This window comes from Salvelinus fontinalis, chromosome 16, assembly GCF_029448725.1.
Source record: "Salvelinus fontinalis isolate EN_2023a chromosome 16, ASM2944872v1, whole genome shotgun sequence".
Classification (NCBI taxonomy): Eukaryota; Metazoa; Chordata; class Actinopteri; order Salmoniformes; family Salmonidae; genus Salvelinus; species Salvelinus fontinalis.
The window spans coordinates 4,462,513-4,483,455 of NC_074680.1; the positions used below are offsets into that span (position 1 = coordinate 4,462,513).

The 20,943-nt window shown below is 42.7% G+C and overlaps 1 protein-coding gene across 1 annotated transcript in view; it reads right to left on the reverse strand.

Moving 5' to 3' along the window:
• LOC129812542 (MAM domain-containing glycosylphosphatidylinositol anchor protein 2-like) overlaps positions 1–20,943 on the reverse strand; it is a 279,019-nt gene that overhangs the window by 91,074 nt on the left and 167,002 nt on the right. Inside the window, exon 9 of the mRNA XM_055864183.1 lies at positions 3,173–3,442. Coding sequence (XP_055720158.1) covers positions 3,173–3,442 — 270 coding nt within the window. The remainder of the gene's footprint in view (positions 1–3,172; positions 3,443–20,943) is intronic.

Here is a 20,943-nt window from a genome sequence, read left to right on the forward strand (position 1 = left end):
GGTGAAGCTGGTTGAGAGAATGCCAAGAGTGTGCAAAGCTGTAATCAAGGCAAAGGGTGGCTACTTTGAAGAATCTCATATGTGATATTTCATAGTTTTGATGTCTCACTATTATTCTACAATGTAGAAAATGGTAAAAATATAGAAAAACCCTTGAATGAGTAGGTGTCCAAACTTTTGACTGGAACTGTATGTAAATGTGATAATTCTGTTTTTTTATTTGTAATGTCTAAAAACATGTTTTTGCTGTGTCATTATGAGGGATTGTGTGTAGATTGATGAGGGAAAAAAGGGTCTGACTACTTTCTGAAGGCACTGCATATTACCAGTATTGCATTTACCATTAACTCCTATAATATATAATCCACAATGTTTGTTTGGTTACGGAAATTTATGTTAATGCATTCAATACAATATTATTATTCCAGTATTTTACTGTTTTCATTATCGGAGTGGACACATTGTTTGCAGAGCGCACTTGTGAGAAACACGTTTTGGTTTATTTCATTCAATTTACGAATATAAGTCATTGTCTTTTGTTTGGTGCGTCCTGTCGCATTGAAGTAGCCTGCGCGCAAATGTAGGCTTATAAATGTGCCCATTTGGGGATCTGATAGTATTTCTGATTTGCTTAACACACCACCACTGATGAGCTGTGGAGCTTCTCAAAGTAATGTTTTCTTCACCTCAGCAAACAAAGTCTGTTTTTACATCCATTGAGAATGACAATAGTTCCTCTCCTTTTCGATAAACCACTCAGCGTGAACGGAAAAATGTCATGCTCTGATCCAATGGAAACGTCATAAAATAGGCCTACCTGAATACTACTTATCCCTTGAGCAAATAGCCTACACCTCTATATTGTTACCCATCGAAAACAGACATCTGAGATAAACCAAGGCCATCAATATTTCACAACCAACTCCCCAGAAATGTGGAGCTGTCATCTTGTCAAGCATTCATTACCAGCCTCGGACGCAGCAATGTTACTGCCACGCCACATGTTCTGCCATGGTGCAATCAGAAGAAGGAACCCAGAATATGTGCGCATTGTAACGTGACATGTCACATAGAAGACCACAACCAATCACATCAACCATATTGAGATAAGCGAGATCCAAAGACTTCGCTCTCACACGGTATTTGCGCATGTGCACAGGTTCGCTTCACGCTGTTACAGCGTTGTAGCCACGGGACCAAAAAATGCGGAGAAGTAGAGCTTCGCACTTCAACTCTTAGTTGTTGCGGAAATTGACCCATTATGCTGTTGACGCTCTGCATCTAAATCGTATCACTGAGTTTACCTTCAAGGTTTGTTATTGCCTTGCTTTCATGTGACTGAACTCCTCAAAAAAGCACTCAAATATGAAGCATTAATCCGTAATAAAAGCAGAAGAAGTGTTGTTTGGAAACTAATGGTCTTTCCAGACAGAATATATATATCGAAGATTCAAACGACTGCCAGGATCAAGAGAGGGAGTATTTGAACCACAAACCTTTATTAGGAACACAGACAGGTTTTCTTGCTCATCGTTAATGTTCGACAATCAAATCGTTTCAGGAATGCCAAGGTGACCTTCTCATATAACAAGTGGACCAGAATTTTCGTGTTCTCTAAATTGCTGACATTTTCTATGGGGTGGAAGTCTGAATGGATAGTGCAGTAATCCTCCTTCGTGGCTGCTGTGCAGGGCAGAAAATTGCCAATGCAAATCCAAGTTGGGACTAATATAACCCGGGAAAGACTTTAGCAGTGATACAGTTGCACTTCTTGGTCTGCAGACTCTGAACACTTATCAACAGTAAAACATTCTAGCCATTTTCTCCCATCCATCAGAAAATGGTTGGTAGCAAGATAAGGGTTGAGCCTCTGATGTTGAAAAGGCTTAAGAGCAGAACAACAAAATCTCAACACCATATCACATTGACAACTAAGACATTTTCTCCCTGCTGATTCTGCTGCATGTCCACATACGAAGTTGTCTCGTGGGGAAAAAGTTATGAGAATTTGAATATATTATGAAGTCTCATTGAAAGATAACAACATGATTCAGCAATAAACAACAAACCAGGGCTTTCTGAGGCTTCTTCCTTGAATAGGTATTTTCCCCAAACAGCCACTTAAACTCACAGTGACTTTCTATGCTCAGTAGTGTTGATACAGTGCCATGTAAAAACACACACTAAACTTACACAACTGACATCTCGCTGAGAGCTAAGAACACTAATGCGGCCCATTTGTATTTTCACACCTTGCATGTTAAAACAGATATTCCTCTCATCTGTCTATTCAATAACTCATTGAAATTCTGTGCAAACTTCGCTGCTTACGTCATTCATGCTTACGGCGAAAACAAGTGACGTTTTGTTGTGTCGGCGATAAGCAGCTTATTAGTAAAAAAAAATAAATATGTATTTCTGAGGGCTGACAAGGCCATCTCCATGGGATACATTTCATTAGAAAAGTCAGGGAGTGGATTCTACTTGTCTCCGGGTATTAACAATGGGAGTCTCTCGCTGCAACAGGGAGCACTCACACAAAGTGAACGTGAATCAAATCAATAGGTTGACTGCGTTCCAAAAGGCACCCTATTCCCTAAATAGTGCACTCGTTTTGACTCGAGCCCTATGGGGCCTGGTTAAAGGTAGTAAATAGGGAACGGGGTGCCATTTGGGATGCAACCCGTTGTGTCCCGGAGCGACGGGCAGGAGCAGTTGAACGGCCGTATTAAAGGGGCAGCTCTCCATTGATGCACAATTCTCGGTTAGCCCACTGCTTGTTACTATTTATACTGTAGATCTGACTGATACACATCCAAAAGCAGTGCATTACATACATTAATGTACACTACAGTCTGCAAAAGTTGTTTATCCTTTGAGGAAAGAAATTGGACATAACATATAACAATAATACATGCCATTTAGCAGACACTTTTAGAGACGCAGCGGTCTAAGGCACTGCATCTCAGTGCAAGAGGTGTCACTACAGTCCCTGGTTTGAATCCAGGCTGTATCACATCCAGCAGTGATTGGGAGTCCCATAGGGCGGTGCACAATTGGCCCAGCGTCGTCCGGGTTTGGCCGGCATTGTAAATAAGAATGTGTCCTTAACTGACTTGCCTAGTTAAATAAAATTAAAAATTAAAAAATTAAAGACGTCTGTTATACATACCTGTGACTAAGAACCTGCAGGCACCTGCCCCGGCCTCGTTGGTCACTTCACAGGTGTACTCCCCGTAGCCCTCCCTATTGAGTGCCCTGACGTGGTAGTCCGTCTCGTCGCGCTGGTCGAACTGGCCCATGGTCAGCAGCCTGGTACCCAGCTTCCACTCGTACTTGAGCACTTTGGACGGGTGTGCCCGCAGCACCCGGCAGTTGAGGGTGAAGGCGCGACCCAGACCCTGGCGGATCTCTGTGAACACCGGCTCCACCACCGGCGGATCTATGGAGAGGAAGACCAAAGGCCCTATTAGTCAGGCAGGCAGGGGAGGCAAAGGCTGAATCCCAAATAAATCCCTAGCGCCTGGCCTATATCACATCAGTCAGCCACAGAGCAGCAATGGCCCGGTCCTAAAATAGCCCCTATCCCCTATGCACTTGTGGAGATCTGAGAAGATTTGGTAGGTGCAGTGGTGAAAAAAGTACCCAATTGTCATACCTTAATAGAAACATTACTCAAGTAAAAGTATCAAAAGTAAATGTAATTGCTAAAATATACTTAAGTATCAAAAGTAGAAGTATAAATCATTTTAAATTCCTTTGCAAACCAGACGACACAATTTAAGGGCCTCTGATATATTTTCAACACTCAGACATAATTTAAAATTCACCCGTGTGTTTAGTGAGTCCACCAGATCAGAGGCAGTAGAGAGGAATAGGATTGTTCTCTTGATAAGGGTGTGAATTGGAACATTTTCCTGTCCTGCGAAGCATTCAAAATGTAACGATACTTTTGGGTGTCAGGGAAAATGTATGGCGTAAAAAGTAGATTATTATATTTTGGGAATGTAGTGAAGTTAAAGGAAAAGTTGTCAAATATAATGTACAGATACCCCAAAAACGACTTAAGTAGTACTTTAAAGTATTTTTTACTTAAGTACTTTACACCACTGGGTAGGTGCAAGCAATATGGTAATTACTTCCCATATTGTTTACACCTATAAACCTCTCAGATCTACAGGAGTGCCTAGAGAGTAGGAGGGGCTAGGAGTTGATTTGGAATACAGCAAAACCGTCCTTCTCACACAGGCAGCCTCTGAGCCCGTCTCCGTATGTCAACCCAAACATAATCCATTCATCTGCATCCAGAATTTCTCCATCTGCAGGACTTTAAAGTCCCATCAGCTCTTATTTATTGATCTATCCAGCCTTTAGATTATCTTGCGCTATAATTACCACTAACCCAACAGCAATGAGATGCCAGTAGCCGTGGCTTTATCAATTAGCCACTCCAACTTCAGTGGAAAGTGATCTAAACACAGTGCCAGATCTGCAATGTTCCTGTCGCTCTTTTGTACACGTCTAAGCAGACACAGCTACACAGTGGAAGTCGTGGGCAAAAGGGAGGTATGTGGGCAAAAGGGGCTACTTAGCACTAACACGAGAACTCCGAAGTCACACGTCTAGGATAATATAGCTTCTAGTGAAAAGCTTAACTTGGAATTGTTGTTGTATATATGCGAGGCAATTTAGTAGGAGATATTTTAAGGGCCTCTGAAATATACTTTTTCCCATTTTGTGTCTAATTTTGAGAACTCTCAGAGGAACTGTCCTCTCTTAACTCGACTGAATGAAAGCGCTTGCTGCTTGAATACACAGAATGGCTGAGAGAGTCCGCAGGGACCGCCCTCCGCTCGGAGACAAACGAGCGTGATTCACGGAATTTGAGTGACACCTTACTAGATAATACCCCAGAAACACTTAAAGGAACAGTTCTGCTAAATAGTTAGCAAATAGCTACACGGACTATCTGCATTGACCCTTGTTGCACTAACTTTTTGGCTCATCACATACGCTGCTCCTACTGTTTATTATCTGTCACTTTAATCCTAGTTATATGTACATATCTACCTCAATTACCTCGTACCCATGCATATCGACTGGTACCCCGTTTTATATAGCCACGTTTTTTTTGATTCATTATGTATCTATTATTACTTTATTACGCGTTTTACTGTCTATTATTTTATTTTATCCCTGCATTGTTGGGAAGGGCCCGGCAGTAAGCATCTCACTGTTAGTCTACAGCTGAAGTATGTGACGAATAACATAGGATTTGATTCTCCAGAATTGCAAATATACTTGATCTTATTGATACCTCGAATGTAGTTTATAGAGGCCGAAGGTCAGTGTCGGATGTGGTTTGTTTACTACACCCTATCAATAGCATAGTTGAGTGCAAAACATTGAAAGTGGTAGGAACCCTGTTAGCATGCTACAGCCCAGCAAGCAAGCATCTAACAGACCGCTATCTGTAATGAGGCTGGAGGCAAGCCCTCCTCAGGCCACCGTCGGAAGAGCTAATATTACTATGCCTAAATGAACTAACTTCAAACGTTTCTGTCGCATACAATATGTTTAGAGTAGAGAAATACTCTCAATTCAAATGTCCTCAAAAACTCAGAATACAACAGGCTCTAGAGGATAACGTGACCTTTCAAGTCATACAAGGAAGTGAACTCTAGAAAAACAAAAAACTTGTTTGCCTCTTAAAAATCCATCCGTATTACTCATTAATGGTGTAAGGTTTGTACCTGTTATTTACCACAGGGACTAAAACATAAGCGGTAGAACAAAAAGTAGGCCTAAACAAAAGTAAAGAAGGGAAGAGAGAACCTTAAAGGCACAATATGTCATTTCAACAGCCTGATCCTGGCACTGTTTGGTAAGCTGAGGGACGGGGCTGTGCTATGGATGCAACCAAGCTATAGATGACAGTATGGAGTGATTTTAGTGCCAGGCACTAAAATCACTCTATATGACAGTCCATGAAACATTCATAGAACATGTTCCATTGTTCAACTGAACATTATTATGCTAACGCAGTGTTGTTACCAGGGTAGTTTCATTGTTACTACACAGATAGGCCTATAAGAGCAACTTCATATAAAGTGTTATGCAAGTTCTTAAAATGATCCTGTGATGTCTCTGCACGACTTCATCCCCGTGTAATAGAACCATTTTGCGAACCCAAAACGCACGGTTAATAACACTTGATAGTCTTTAACTCTATTTCTATGCACTGCTACTCGTGAATATGGGGTTTTCGAAAATATTCACGATGACAATATATTTAAAATGGGGGAAATGGCAGCAAAAAAGTTGCTGGGTGGATAGTTCCATCCTTGCCACATTTCATGGTCGGCTCAACTGGGGATTCCTCAGTCTACTCGCATTGCATGACGGTGATGATAGCACTTTCAGGATGTCAGTGTTGTCGTTTGAGTTTTTCTCTCTCCAAACGTATTCTCTCTCTTTCGTAAATGAATACTGGTGGGGATAAATTAGCGCTTCGCTAATTAGGCTGGGAGCCAGCTTTGAATGCCATACTTAACGAACAGCCCAGGATTAAACAAGGGTTTCTATGACAGAGCGTTGGTCATAGAAACCTTTTAAGAGAGTAATGTTCACCCTCCATGTAGATCACCCTCCAGCTAGTTCCCCAATGCCCAAACTGATCAACCCATGGTCAGGGGGCTTGACTAGGAATTTGCCATTCATCCTATAGTATGTGCTGCTTTCTCTCCCATTCTTACTTTCCAACTGATGCCCATAGCTAATTTCAAGCATTTATTAAATAAGCTATGATTTTATGGTAGAGCAGCTTACATCAATATACTTCAGAACATATTTAATTTCTTATAACCAGGGTAAAGCAAGAAAAAAAATTGCGAGCCATAGATGAAATGCTTAAACTAACAATAATTAAGGCTTTTCAGAGGGAGATGGATCTTCGCTGGTCGAGGGTTTTTCTTTTTCGTACGTTTAATCCTTTTGCACTCATGTCGAGGGGAGAAATATGCAGAAAGGGGTCGTGAAATGTCAGAGTATGACTGCAATTATCCCTTCGCTATGCTTTAAATAGCAACATTAATAATCATCAGTGTCTTATCAGAATTTTGAGACAATTCATTATGGATTTGGGGTTAACTACTGTAGCACAGTGCCTGCCTAAGAGAAAGTAATCAATCTGTAAAGCCCATGAGTTTATTAAGGACAGACCCGTCATTATAATATGACCGACAACCTTATATTAACATGCACTCCAAACCAACCTTTTTTTTTTTTTACCTACAAGTAATGTGATACTATATCAAAGCTTTAATATGGACCACACTACAAAGTACTGGGGTTTGGCTCGGCGGACTAACTCAGTCACTGAGAGTAGGAAACTCGGGTTGAAACCCCAGTCTGACACAATTGCAAATCGGCAAAGCACACGAATCCTAACAGCTATGTTTTTGTCCTGTCTGTGACACGGCTGTGATAGTGGTACCAGACACTGAATGACTGTACTGTTTCAAAGCACAATGCTCCAGTGCAAATGACACGCTGCCACGCTTCCAAAAACCTCGCTATCTCCCTTTTCCCTGATACCGCTCCTGCCTGCACCACCTCAAAGAGGGTGAATCAGTGACAAGTATGGGCAGTGACCTTTCCAGTCTGCAGGGAGTCCCCCTTCGGCCAGCATGTCTGATTAGGTTGAGATCCTTTGACAAAGCCAACCAGGCCCTCCGTGACCCCAGCTCGCTTAGGAGCCCACCTGTTGATCCAGCTGAATCACTGGGCTTCGTAATTGTATATTGGGCGCATTGCCGGAACACGCCTGGCCAATAAACTCGATTAACCCTTGGAATGATAAGGTCTGTAGACTGCAGGGAACTGACTTACTGGCTGGCTGCTGCAGCACCCACACTGTTAAGGTGAGACAGGAGTTAATTGGGTCAAGTATATTATCTGAGAGCATTCAATTACTTGGGTGTGGGGCTGTGGTCTCTACATTGGGTGCTGCTACCCATTCCTAGTTGTAGTATGAATCAGAATCAGTCTTGCGGCTATCTATCAATATATACTTTTGAATGTTTTTGCCTTTTTGAAGGTTTCTGCCTCTCCGATGTTCAAAATATTTCTGGTTAATTAAAGCCTGAAATATTTTACGGAGCAGATGGACATACACTGTGCAGTAGCATTGAATATAATTGAGCTGTGAAGTCTCCAGACCAAAGCTGCACAGGACACCAATAGTTTCAGTGAGGAAGGCTTTCGAAGTGGGCTGCAGGTCCTCTAGAGCTTTCGGAGAAGTTCTAGTGGAGTCAACCCGAGGTCCTGTTCCTAGTTTCCACGGTTAACCAAAGCCTTTATCTTATGATGTCGCCAACAACAGCCATCACAATGGCTTCTATGCATATTAAAATGCAATTCAAAAATAAAGTGGCTATCATACATGTACTGGCCCTGACACGTAGAACAGAGCGGGGCCAAATACAAGGGGCTGCAACTAACAGATGGCCTCCAGGCCTTAATGGCGTCACTTTGTGTAAAGGGGGATGCCGGGCGGTAGAGAGAGGGAGAGTGAAAGAGGAGAAAAAGAGAGAGGGAGACGGAAAGAGAGAGGGAAAAATGCTATTTTAATTTCATTACCAATAAAACACAATCATGCTGATCTTTAGGCTTAAAGCCTGGGGAAATCAAGAGCAATCTCTATATTTCACTGGTGAGCAGCATTCTCCAACCTCTCTCTCTCATCCTCCTCCTCCCCCCTCTGTTTCTCTATTTCACTCTCTTTCCTCTCGTGTCTCTCTCGCTCTCCTCCCCCCTCTCCATCCACCGCCTCCGCAAACTCTGTTGCGAGAGCCTGCTCAGCTGTCACAGATATAAGTACACATTATCCAGTGGCATACATTGGTACCCAGACCTACCACAAGTAATGAGTCCTGTGCTAGGGATTATACTCCTAGCTACCCTTCTCTCTTCCCTGCCCTAGTTCCCTTCCCTGCAATCACAATTTCTGCAGGAGGATGAGGAGGAGGAGTAGGTGGATGAGTAATCAAATCAAATAGTAGGAAGCATTTGTGAAATGGAGGAAGCATGACAAACACATACATTGCCTTAGGAAAGTATTCAGAACGCTTCCTTTTTCCCAGATTACATTAAAACATTTCCTCCTCAATCTACACACAATACCCCATGACAAAGCGAAAACAGGTTTTTAGAAATTTGTGCAAATTTATAACAAATAAAACAGCAATACCTTATTTACAGAAGTATTCAGACCCTTTGCTGTGAGACTCGAAATGGAGCACAGGTGCATCCTGTTTCAATTGATTATCCTTGAGATGTTTCTACAACTTGATTGGAGCACGTGTGGTAAACTCAATATATTTTTTTCATGATTTTGAAAGTCACACGCCTGTCTATATAAGGTCCCACAGTTGACAGTACATGTCAGAGCAAAAGCTAAGCCATGAGGGACGAAGGAATTGTTCGTAGAGCTCCGAGACAGGATTGTGTCGGGGCACAGATCTGGGGAAGGGTACTAAAAAAATTATGCAGCATTGAAGGTCCCCAAGAACAAAGTGGCCTCCATCATTCTTAAATAGAAGAAGTTTGGAACCACCAAGACTCTTCCTAGAGCTGGCCGCCCGGCCAAACTGAGCAATCGGGGGAGAAGGGCCTTGGTCAGGGAGGTGACCAAGAACCCGATTGTCACTGACAGAGCTCCAGACTTCCTCTGTGGAGATGGGAGAACATCCCAGAAGGACAATCATCTCTGCAGCACTCCACCAATCAAGCCTTTGTGGAAGAGTGGCCAAACAAAATTCTCTGGTCTGTTGAAACCAAGATTTACTTATTTGGCCTGAATGCCAAGCTTAACGTCTGGAGGAAGCCTGGCACCATCCCTACGAGGAAGCATGGTGGTGGCAGCATCATGCTGTTGGGATATTTTTCAGCGACAAGGACTCGAAGACTAGGTTAGTATCGAGGGAAAGATGAACGGAGCAAAGTCCTGAGAGATCCTTGATGAAAACCTGCTCCAGAGCGCTTAGGACCTCAGACTGGGGTGAAGGTTCACCTTCCAACAGGACAATGACCCTAAACACACAGCCAAGACAACGCCGGAGTGGCTTCAGGACAGATTTCGGAATGTCCTTGAGTGGCCCAGCCAGAGCCCGGACTTGAACCCGATCGAACATCTCTGGAGAGAGCTGAAAATAGCTGTGCAGCGACGCTCACCATACAACCTGACAGAGCTTGAGCGGATCTGCAGAGAAGGAAGGGATAAATTCCCCAAATACAGGTGTGTATTATTTAATCAATTTTAGAATAAGGTTGTAATGTAACAAAAAGTGAAAAAAGTCAAGCGGTCTGAATACTTTCCGAATGCAGTGAAGTTTGTATGTATGAGTCATCACTAACAGGCATCTCCTTCAGTCAGCCACACACACAGTCCACCGGGCCTCTGCTATGGAGGAGGGAACACAACACGCACAACACACAGCCTAGAGATGACTACTGAAGACTTTTCCCTAAAGGACTACACATACTAAGGAGAAGAGAGCTATATGACATACTAATAGTGCCGTCAGACTGACAGACTAGACATGTGACATAAACAATGTGATCTTTGCCTCCGGACCAGAGGCTTAGGGGAACACAACAGTTGGTTTACAGATATCTGTCACGCACAGTTTGCACTACATCACCACTGTAACACCACATTATGTTTTACAATTTAATACTTCATAACTTCCGCTAAATGTAATTGGTGCGCTGCACAGATATGAAATAATGAATTTAATAAGTCTTATTTAGTCGCTGAGCAGCTGTGGATTTTGGTACTGGGTCAATTTCAAACATCCCATTTATGACAATATGTTCTCTCTTATTTTCTGAGTGCCAGGACTCATTTGAACAGGGGAACAACATTCAGTGGGAACATTCCAGAATTCCAAGATGGCGTAGCAGTGTAGGCGTGTTTTGTTCGTCCTCTCGTGTACTTTTTTATTTTTTTGTATATATTTAAAAAAAAAAAACTATCTCTTTTCGATTTTTAATTCGATTATACCTTCCGGTAACCTGCCTCACCCAATGTGATACGGAATCGCTATTATTTTTAACTTTGGAACACATTCAAGAACCTCCAGTAGCTAACCAGCTAATCAGCTACAAGATATTTAGTCATTTTTAGCCACTGCTAGCGGCTTTTACCTTCTGCACAGACACCAGCCCTGTTCTTAGCCTGGATATTACTCGCCAATCTACCAGCATCGGACTGTCTCTCCACAACAACGCTGGATTCCTGCAGTAATCCCTGAGCCACTACTTCTGATCCTCACAGCTAGCTTGCACCCTGCGTGGCACCCAGTGGCTAACGCCACTGCCACGAAGCTAGCACCAGTTAGCAAACAAAATTCCACAATACCTCTTTCGCCATCTGGCTTGGATTCTCTGTCGACACGGCGCCCCGCCGCACCACGTCTGGTCTGCCGACGAATACTCCATCCGCTGTGCCCTCAACGGGCCTCCGTCTGAGCAGACCCCCTCCGTCTGAGCAGACCACCCCCGGGCTACTAACTTTAAACGCCGCGTGCTAGCGTAGTGGCGGCTTCCCTGTTCCATCTACTGCTGCCCCTGGACACTATGATCACTTGGCTACATAGCTGATGCCTGCTGGACTGTCCATTAATCACTGTACTCCATTCTGTTTATTTGTGTTTTATCTGTCGGCCCCAGCCGCGAACTCAGGCTCTGTGTGTAGTTAATCCGACCCTCTCTGCCTAGTCATCGCCATTTTACCTGCTGTTGTTGTGTTAGCTGACTAGCTGCTGTTGTCTCACCTGTTGTTTTAGCTAGCTCTCCCAATCAAGACCTGCGATTACTTTATGCCTTACTGTATGTCTCTCTCAAATATCAATATGCCTTGTATACTGTTGTTCAGGTTAGTTATCATTGTTTTAGTTTACAATGGAGCCCGTAGTTCCACTCCTCATACCTCTGATACCTCCTTTGTCCCACCTCCCACACATGCGGTGACCTCACCCATTATAACCAGCATGTCCAGAGATACAACCTCTCTTATCATCACCCAGTGCCTGGGCTTACCTCCGCTGTACCCGCACCCCACCATACCCCTGTCTGCACATTATGCCCTGAATCTATTCTACCATGCCCAGAAATCTGCTCCTTTTATTCTTTGTCCCCAACGCTCTAGGCGACCAGTTTTGATAGCCTTTAGCCGCACCCTCATCCTACTACTCCTCTGTTCCTCGGGTGATGTGGAGGTTAACCCAGGCCCTGCATGTCCCCAGGCACCCTCATTTGTTGACTTCTGTGATCGAAAAAGCCTTGGTTTCATGCATGTCAACATCAGAAGTGTCCTCCCTAAGTTTGTTTTACTCACTGCTTTGGCACACTCTGCCAACCCTGATGTCCTTGCTGTGTCTGAATCCTGACTTAGGAAGGCCACCAAAAATTATGAGATTTCCATACCCAACTATAACACTTTCCGTCAAGATAGAACTGCCAAAGGGGGAGGAGTTGCAATCTACTGCAGAGATAGCCTGCAAAGTTCTGTCATACTTTCCAGGTCTATGCCCAAACAGTTCGAACTTCTAATTTTAACTTCTTATGGCTGCAAGGGGCAGTATTGAGTAGCCAGTTAAATCGTGCCCATTTCAAACGGCCTCGTACTCAATTCTTGCTCATACAATATGCATATTATTATTCCTATTGGATAGAAAACACTCTCTAGTTTCTAAAACCGTTTGAATTATTTCTCTGAGTGAAACAGAAGTCATTCTGCAGCACACTTCCTGACCAGGAAGTGGAATGTCAGAAATCGATGCTCTGTTCAACTTCATGCCTATACATGGGCGTGATACGTATGAGTCTACATACACTTCATACACCTTCCCCTGGTTGTCAAGAGGCGGTGAGAGAAACAATTTCGTGTTTATCTTGGTCTGAGGTGGAATTAAAGCTCTTTGTTTGACGTGACCGTCCATTTCCTGTTTCTGGAGCGCGCGAAAGAGGACATTGATTTGCCTTCTGTTTTGCTCTCGTTATGGACGACTAACATCTCCGTCTTAGATTTTATTTGATACATGTGACCATATCATCGTAACGTATGTTTTTTCAATATAGTTTAATCAGATTATTGATTTTTTTTCGAATTTTTTCGAATTTTTTCGGGAGTGTTGCCATGTTCCGTTCTCTGACTTTGTTGACGTTGGAGTGATCAGTGCCACTTGGCAAGTGCCCATGCTAAATGAAGAGGGATATTTGCCGTTCCAGATCAAAACAACGACTGTTCTGGACAAAGGACACCTTGTCCAACATTCTGACGGAAGATCACCAAAAGTAAGAAACATTTTATGATGCTATTTCTAATATCTGTCGTGCATGTGAACTGGTCGTGGGCGCCCAAGTGTTTCTGGCTATTGTGGCTACGCTAATATAACGCTACATTTTGTTTTCGCTGTAAAACATTTAATAAATCGGAAATATTGTCTGGAATCACAAGATGCCTGTCTTTCAATTGCTGTACACTATGTATTTTTCAGAAATGTTTTATGATGAGTAATTAGGTATTTGACGTTGGTGTCTGTAAATATTATGGCTGCTTTCGGTGCAATTTCTGATTGTAGCTGAAATGTAAACTATGATTTATACCTGAAATATGCAAATTTTTCAAACAAAACATATGCTATACAATAAATATGTTATCAGACTGTCATCTGATGAAGTTGTTTCTTGGTTAGTGGCTATTTATATCTTTATTTGGTCGAATTTGTGATAGCTACTGATGGAGTAAAAAACTGATGGAGTAAGAATAGTGGTGTCTTTTGCTAACGTGGTTAGCTAATAGATTTACATATTGTGTCTTCCCTGTAAAACATTTTAAAAATCGGACATGTTGGCTTGATTCACAAGAAGTGTACCTTTCATCTGGTGTCTTGGACTTGTTAATGTGTGAAAGTTAAATATTAAAAAAATATATATTTTGAATTTCGCGCCCTGCACTTTGAGCTGGCTGTTGTCATAAGTGTACCGACGTCGGGCTTGCACGCCAAACAGGTTAAAAATTAATCTCTCCAGAAATAAGTCTCTCACTGTTGCCGCCTGCTACCGACCCCCCTCAGCTTCCAGCTGTGCCCTGGACACCATCTGTGAATTGATCGCCCCCCATCTAGCTTCAGAGTTTGTTCTGTTAGGTGACCTAAACTGGGATATGCTTAACACCCCGGCAGTCCTACAATCTAAGCTAGATGCCCTCAATCTCACACAAATCATCAAGGAACCCACCAGGTACAACCCTAAATCCGTAAACATGGGCACCCTAATAGACATTATCCTGACCAACTTGCCCTCCAAATACACCTCTGCTGTCTTCAATCAGGATCTCAGCGATCACTGCCTCATTGCCTGTATCCGCTACGGGTCCGCGGTCAAACGACCACCCCTCATCACTGTCAAACGCTCCCTAAAACACTTCTGCGAGCAGGCCTTTCGAATTGACCTGGCCCGGGTATCCTGGAAGGATATTGACCTCACCCCGTCAGTTGAGGATGCCTGGTCATTCTTTAAAAGTTACTTCCTCACCATCTTAGACAAGCATGCTCCATTCAAAAAATGCAGAACTAAGGACAGATATAGCCCTTGGTTCACTCCAGACCTGACTGCCCTCGACCAGCACAAAAACATCCTGATACGAACTGCAATAGCATCGAATAGTCCCCGCGATATGCAACTGTTCAGGGAAGTCAGGAACCAATACACGCAGTCAGTCAGGAAAGCAAAGGCCAGCTTTTTCAAGCAGAAATTTGCATCCTGTAGCTCTAACTCCAAAAAGTTCTGGGACACTGTAAAGTCCATGGAGAACAAGAGCACCACCTCCCAGCTGCCCACTGCACTGAGGCTAGGTAACACGGTCACCACCGATAAATCCGTGATAATCGAAAACTTCAACAAGCATTTCTCAACGGCTGGCCATGCCTTCCTCCTGGCTACTCCAACCTTGGCCAACAGCTCCGCCCCCCCCCCCCCCCCCCCCCCCCCGCTGCTACTCGCCCAAGCCTCCCCAGCTTCTCCTTTACCCAAATCCAGATAACAGATGTTCTGAAAGAGCTGCAAAACCTGGACCCATACAAATCAGCTGGGCTTGATAATCTGGACCCTCTATTTCTGAAACTGTCCGCCGCCATTGTCGCAGCCCCTATTACCAGCCTGTTCAACCTCTCCTTCGTATCATCTGAGATCCCCAAGGATTGGAAAGCTGCCGCGGTCATCCCCCTCTTCAAAGGGGGAGACACCCTGGACCCAAACTGTTACAGACCTATATCCATCCTGCCCTGCCTATCTAAGGTCTTCGAAAGCCAAGTCAACAAACAGATCACTGACCATCTCTAATCCCACCGTACCTTCTCCGCTGTGCAATCCGGTTTCCGAGCCGGTCACGGGTGCACCTCAGCCACGCTCAAGGTACTAAACGATATCATAACCGCCATCGATAAAAGACAGTACTGTGCAGCCGTCTTCATCGACCTGGCCAAGGCTTTCGACTCTGTCAATCACCATATTCTTATCGGCAGACTCAGTAGCCTCGGTTTTTCTAACGATTGCCTTGCCTGGTTCACCAACTACTTTGCAGACAGAGTTCAGTGTGTCAAATCAGAGGGCATGTTGTCCGGTCCTCTGGCAGTCTCTATGGGGGTACCACAGGGTTCAATTCTCGGGCCGACTCTTTTCTCTGTATATATCAATGATGTTGCTCTTGCTGCGGGAGATTCCCTGATCCACCTCTACGCAGATGACACCATTCTGTATACTTCTGGCCCTTCCTTGGACACTGGGCTATCTAACCTCCAAACGAGCTTCAATGCCATACAACACTCCTTCTGTGGCCTCTAACTGCTCTTAAACGCTAGTAAAACCAAATGCATGCTTTCAACCGTTCGCTGCCTGCACCCGCACGCCCGACTAGCATCACCACCCTGGATGGTTCCGACCTAGAATATGTGGACATCTATAAGTACCTAGGTGTCTGGCTAGACTGCAAACTCTCCTTCCAGACTCATATCAAACATCTCCAATCCAAAATCAAATCTAGAGTCGGCTTTCTATTTCGCAACAAAGCCTCCTTCACTCACGCCGCCAAACTTACCCTAGTAAAACTGAGTATCCTACCGATCCTCGACTTCGGCGATGTCATCTACAAAATAGCTTCCAATACTCTACTCAGCAAACTGGATGCAGTTTATCACAGTGCCATCCGTTTTGTTACTAAAGCACCTTATACCACCCACCACTGCGACCTGTATGCTCTAGTCGGCTGGCCCTCGCTACATGTTCGTCGTCAGACCCACTGGCTCCAGGTCATCTACAAGGCTATGCTAGGTAAAGCGCCGCCTTATCTCAGTTCACTGGTCACGATGGCAACACCCACCCGTAGCACGCGCTCCAGCAGGTGTATCTCACTGATCATCCCTAAAGCCAAAACCTCATTTGGCCGCCTTTCCTTCCAGTTCTCTGCTGCCTGCGACTGGAACGAATTACAAAAATCTCTGAAGTTGGAGACTTTTATCTTCCTCAACAACTTTAAACATCTGCTATCTGAGCAGCTAACCGATCGCTGCAGCTGTACATAGTCCATCGGTATATAGCCCACCCAATTTACCTACCTCATCCCCATACTGTTTTTATTTATTTACTTTTCTGCTCTTTTGCAAACCAGTATCTCTACTTGCACATGATCATCTGATGATTTATCACTCCAGTGTTAATCTGCTAAATTGTAATTATTCGCTCCTATGGCCTATTTATTGCCTACCTACTCATGTCTTTTGCACACATTGTATATAGATTCTTTTCTTTTTCTTTTTTTTTCTACTATGTTATTGACTTGTTTATTGTTTACTCCATGTGTAACTCTGTGTTGTTGTCTGTTCACACTGCTATGCTTTATCTTGGCCAGGTCGCAGTTGCAAATGAGAACTTGTTCTCAACTAGCCTACCTGGTTAAATAAAGGTGAAATAAAAATAAATAAAAGGAGGAGACTGTGTGGTCGAATTGCTGCAAAGAAACCACCACTAAAGGACACCAATAATAAGAAGAGACTTGCTTGGGCCAAGAAACACGAGCAATGGACATTAGACCGGTGAAAATCTGTCATTTGGCCTGATGAGGCCAAATTTGAGATTTTTGGTTCCAACCGCCGTGTCTTTGTGAGACGCAGAGTAGGTGAGCGGATGATCTCCGCATGTGTGGTTCCCACCATGAAGGATGGAGGAGGAGGTGTAATGGTGCGAGGCACACTTAACCAGCATGGCTACCACAGCATTCTGCAGTGATATGTCATCCCATCTGATTTGCGCTTAATGGGACTATCATTTGTTTTTCAACAGGACAATGACCCAACACACCTCCAGGAAGGAAAGTGATGGAGTGCTGCATCAGATGACCTGGCCCCCACAATCACCCGACCTCAACCCAATTGAGATGGTTTGGGATAAGTTGGAACACAGAGTGAAGGAAAAGCAGCCAACAAGTGCTCAGCATATGTGGGAACTCCTTCAAGACTGTTGGAAAAGCATTCCAGGTGAAGCTGGTTGAGCGAATGCCAAGAGTGTACAAAGCTGTCATCAAAGCAAAGGGTACAATGACTTTTTTGGTTACTACATTATTCCATATGTGTTATTTCATATTTGTGATGTCTTCACTATAATTCTACAATGTAGAAAATAGTAAAAATAAATAAAAACCCTTGAATGAGTAGGTGTGTTTCCAAACGTTTGACTGGTACTGTGTGTGTAATATATATATCCCAGCAACTTCTAAAACCAAAGTTGCACCCCTGCATTTGAACACATCATTAATCATATCAAAACATGAGAGCGACATAAAAAAGCAACAAACCCAGATTGGCGAACTTGTGTTTTCCAAATGGCACCCTATTCCCTATAGTGCACTACTTTTGACCAGGACCCATCTACTGTTGACCAAAGCCCTACGAGCTCTGGTCAAAAGTAGTACACTACAGTGCCTTCAGAAAGCATTCAATACCCCTAGACTTAGTCCACATTTTGTTGTGTTACAGTTTTTAAAATGTATTAAATATATATTTTGTCTCTCACCCATCTACACAAAATACCCCATAATGACAAGGTAAAAACATGTTTTTAAACATTTTTGCAAATTTATTGAAAATGAAATACAGAAATATGTAATTTACATAAGTTTTCACACCCCTGAATTAACACTTTGTAGAAGTACCTTTGGCAGTGATTACAGCTGTGAGTTCTTCTGGGTAAGTCTTTAAGATTTTTTCACACTTGGATTGTGCATCATTTGCCCATTAATCTTTTCAAAATTCTTCAAGCTCTGCCAAATTGGTTGTTGATCATTGCTAGACAATCCTTTTCAGGTTGATTTAAGTCAAACCTGTAACTCGGTATATTTGTATTTTAGGTTATTGTCCTGCTTAAAGGTGAATTCATCTCCCAGTGTCTGGTGGAAACCAGACTGAACCAGGTTTTCCTCTCGGATTTTGCTTGTGCTTAGCGCCACTCCGTTTCTTTTTTATCCTGAAAAATTCCCTTGTGCTAAATGATTACAAGCATACCCATAACATGATGCAGCCACCATTATGCTTGAAAATATGAAGAGTGGTACTCAGTAAGGGGTTGTATTGGATTTGCCCCAAACATAACATTTTTTGCAGTATTACTTTATTGTCTTGTTGCAAGTTTTTGAATATTTTTTATTCTGTACAGGCTTCCTTGTTTTAGCTCTGTTCTGTCAATTAGGTTAATCTTGTGGAGTAACTACAATGTTGTTGATCCATCCTCAGTTATCTCCTATCACAGCCATTAAACTCTGTAACTGTTTTAAAGTCACCATTGGCCTAAAGGTGTAATTCCTGAGTGGTTTACATTTACATTTAACATTTAAGTCATTTAGCAGACGCTCTTATCCAGAGCGACTTACAAATTGGTGCATTCACCTTATGATATCCAGCAACTGAGTTAGGAAGGACGCCTGTATCTTTGTAGTGACTGGGTGTATTGATACACCATTCAAAGTGTAATTAATAACCTCACCATGCTCAAAGGGATATTAAATGTCAGCTTTTTTGTGGGTTGTCAATTGTAAATAACAATTTGTTCATAAATGACATGCCTAGTTAAATTAAAAAAAGAAAACATCTACCAATTGGGTGCTCTTCTTTGCGAGACATTTTAAAACCACCCTGGACTTTGGTTGAATCTGTGTTTGAAATGCACTGCTTGACTGAGGGACCTTACAGATAACTGTATGTGTGGGGTACAGAGAAGAAGTAGTCATTCAAAATCCATGTTAAACACTTATTGCACACAGAGTGAGTACATTCAACTTATTATGTGACATGTTAAGCACATTTTTACTCCTAAACTTATTTAAGCTTGCCATAACAAAGGATTTAAATACTTATTGACTCAAGACATTTCAGCTTTTCATTTTAATTCCTGAGTAAACATTTCGAAAAACATAATTCGACTTTGACATTATGGGGTATTGTGTGTAGGCCAGTGACACAAAATCTCAATTTTTAATTCCGTCTAACACAACAACGTGGAAAAAGTCAAGGGGTGTGAATACTTCCTGAAGGCGCCGTATATATTGACTCGGGTGTTATTTAGGATGCACCCCAAATCAACATGGCATCAGCACATTTAACACGCATATGCTTAACATGCACTGAAAACTCTTCCAATCATTGGTAAACCATACAAAGCAGATTGTTTGATTTAAAAGATGTTTGATAAGAAAGTCATTTTCCTACAAAACACTCAAGCCTCGAATATGAACGTCTTCATTTATCATGTCCATGACACAGGAAGAACAGGATTCCCTCTTTTGCCAAGGTTTTGTTTTTCAAATATGCTTCATTGAGGAGCAGAAATACACATGCAAGTGATGTACATCTTCCTTCTATACAGAATGAACATACCCCACGGCTAGCATGCAAACTACTGTGGAACATCACATTCAATGTACTTTCATTATTAGAGGCTAACAATACGGGATGCTGTATTCATAGTGAATTAACCTAAGCCCTCATGCTCAAGGACATGGCTGCATGGGAGTTGCATAATGAGTGGAGAGCCGTTAAAATGGCTAGCAACCACAAACAACATCAGTGAGTCACTCACTTGCACGATTGCACGCACGCATACAGAACAGCAGGAGCAGCTGTAAAGCTGTTTACATACATCTTTGAGTGTGAAACTCAAACTATGAGTTACCACTGTGGATCTGGTAGACTAGAGTTTTGCCCATAGAGATGTAAGTATATATAAGTGTAACGTTCAATTCAGTGGTATTGCCATTGTGGATCTGGTTGATGGAATATTGCCTGTGTCGTGATTTGTAGAACAAAAAAATTGAATTATTTTAATATTTTATTTCACCTTTATTTAACCAGTTAGGCCAGTTGAGAACAAGTTCTCATTTCCAACTGCGACCTGGCCAAGATAAAGCAAAGCAGCGCGACACAAACAACACAGAGTTACACATGGGATAAACAAACGTTTAGTCAATAACACAATAGAAACATCTGTATATAGCGTGTGCAAATGTAGTAAGATTACAGAGATAAGAGCAATAAATAGGCCATAGTGGCAAAATAATTACAATTTAGCAATTAAACACTGGAGTGATAGATGTGCAGAAGATGAATGTGCAAGTAGAGATACTGGGGTGCAAAGGAGCAATAAAATAAATAATATGGGGATGAGGAAGTTGGGTGGGATATTTACAGATGGAATAGCACTACACAACCTGTATAGAGACTATAGAGATAGATAGCTAGCCAAAATACGTACACACGTTATATGACTGTGCACTTGTTACTGTGTAATTATTCCTGTACAGTGTAACAAGTATTGTAATTACTCATGGTTACA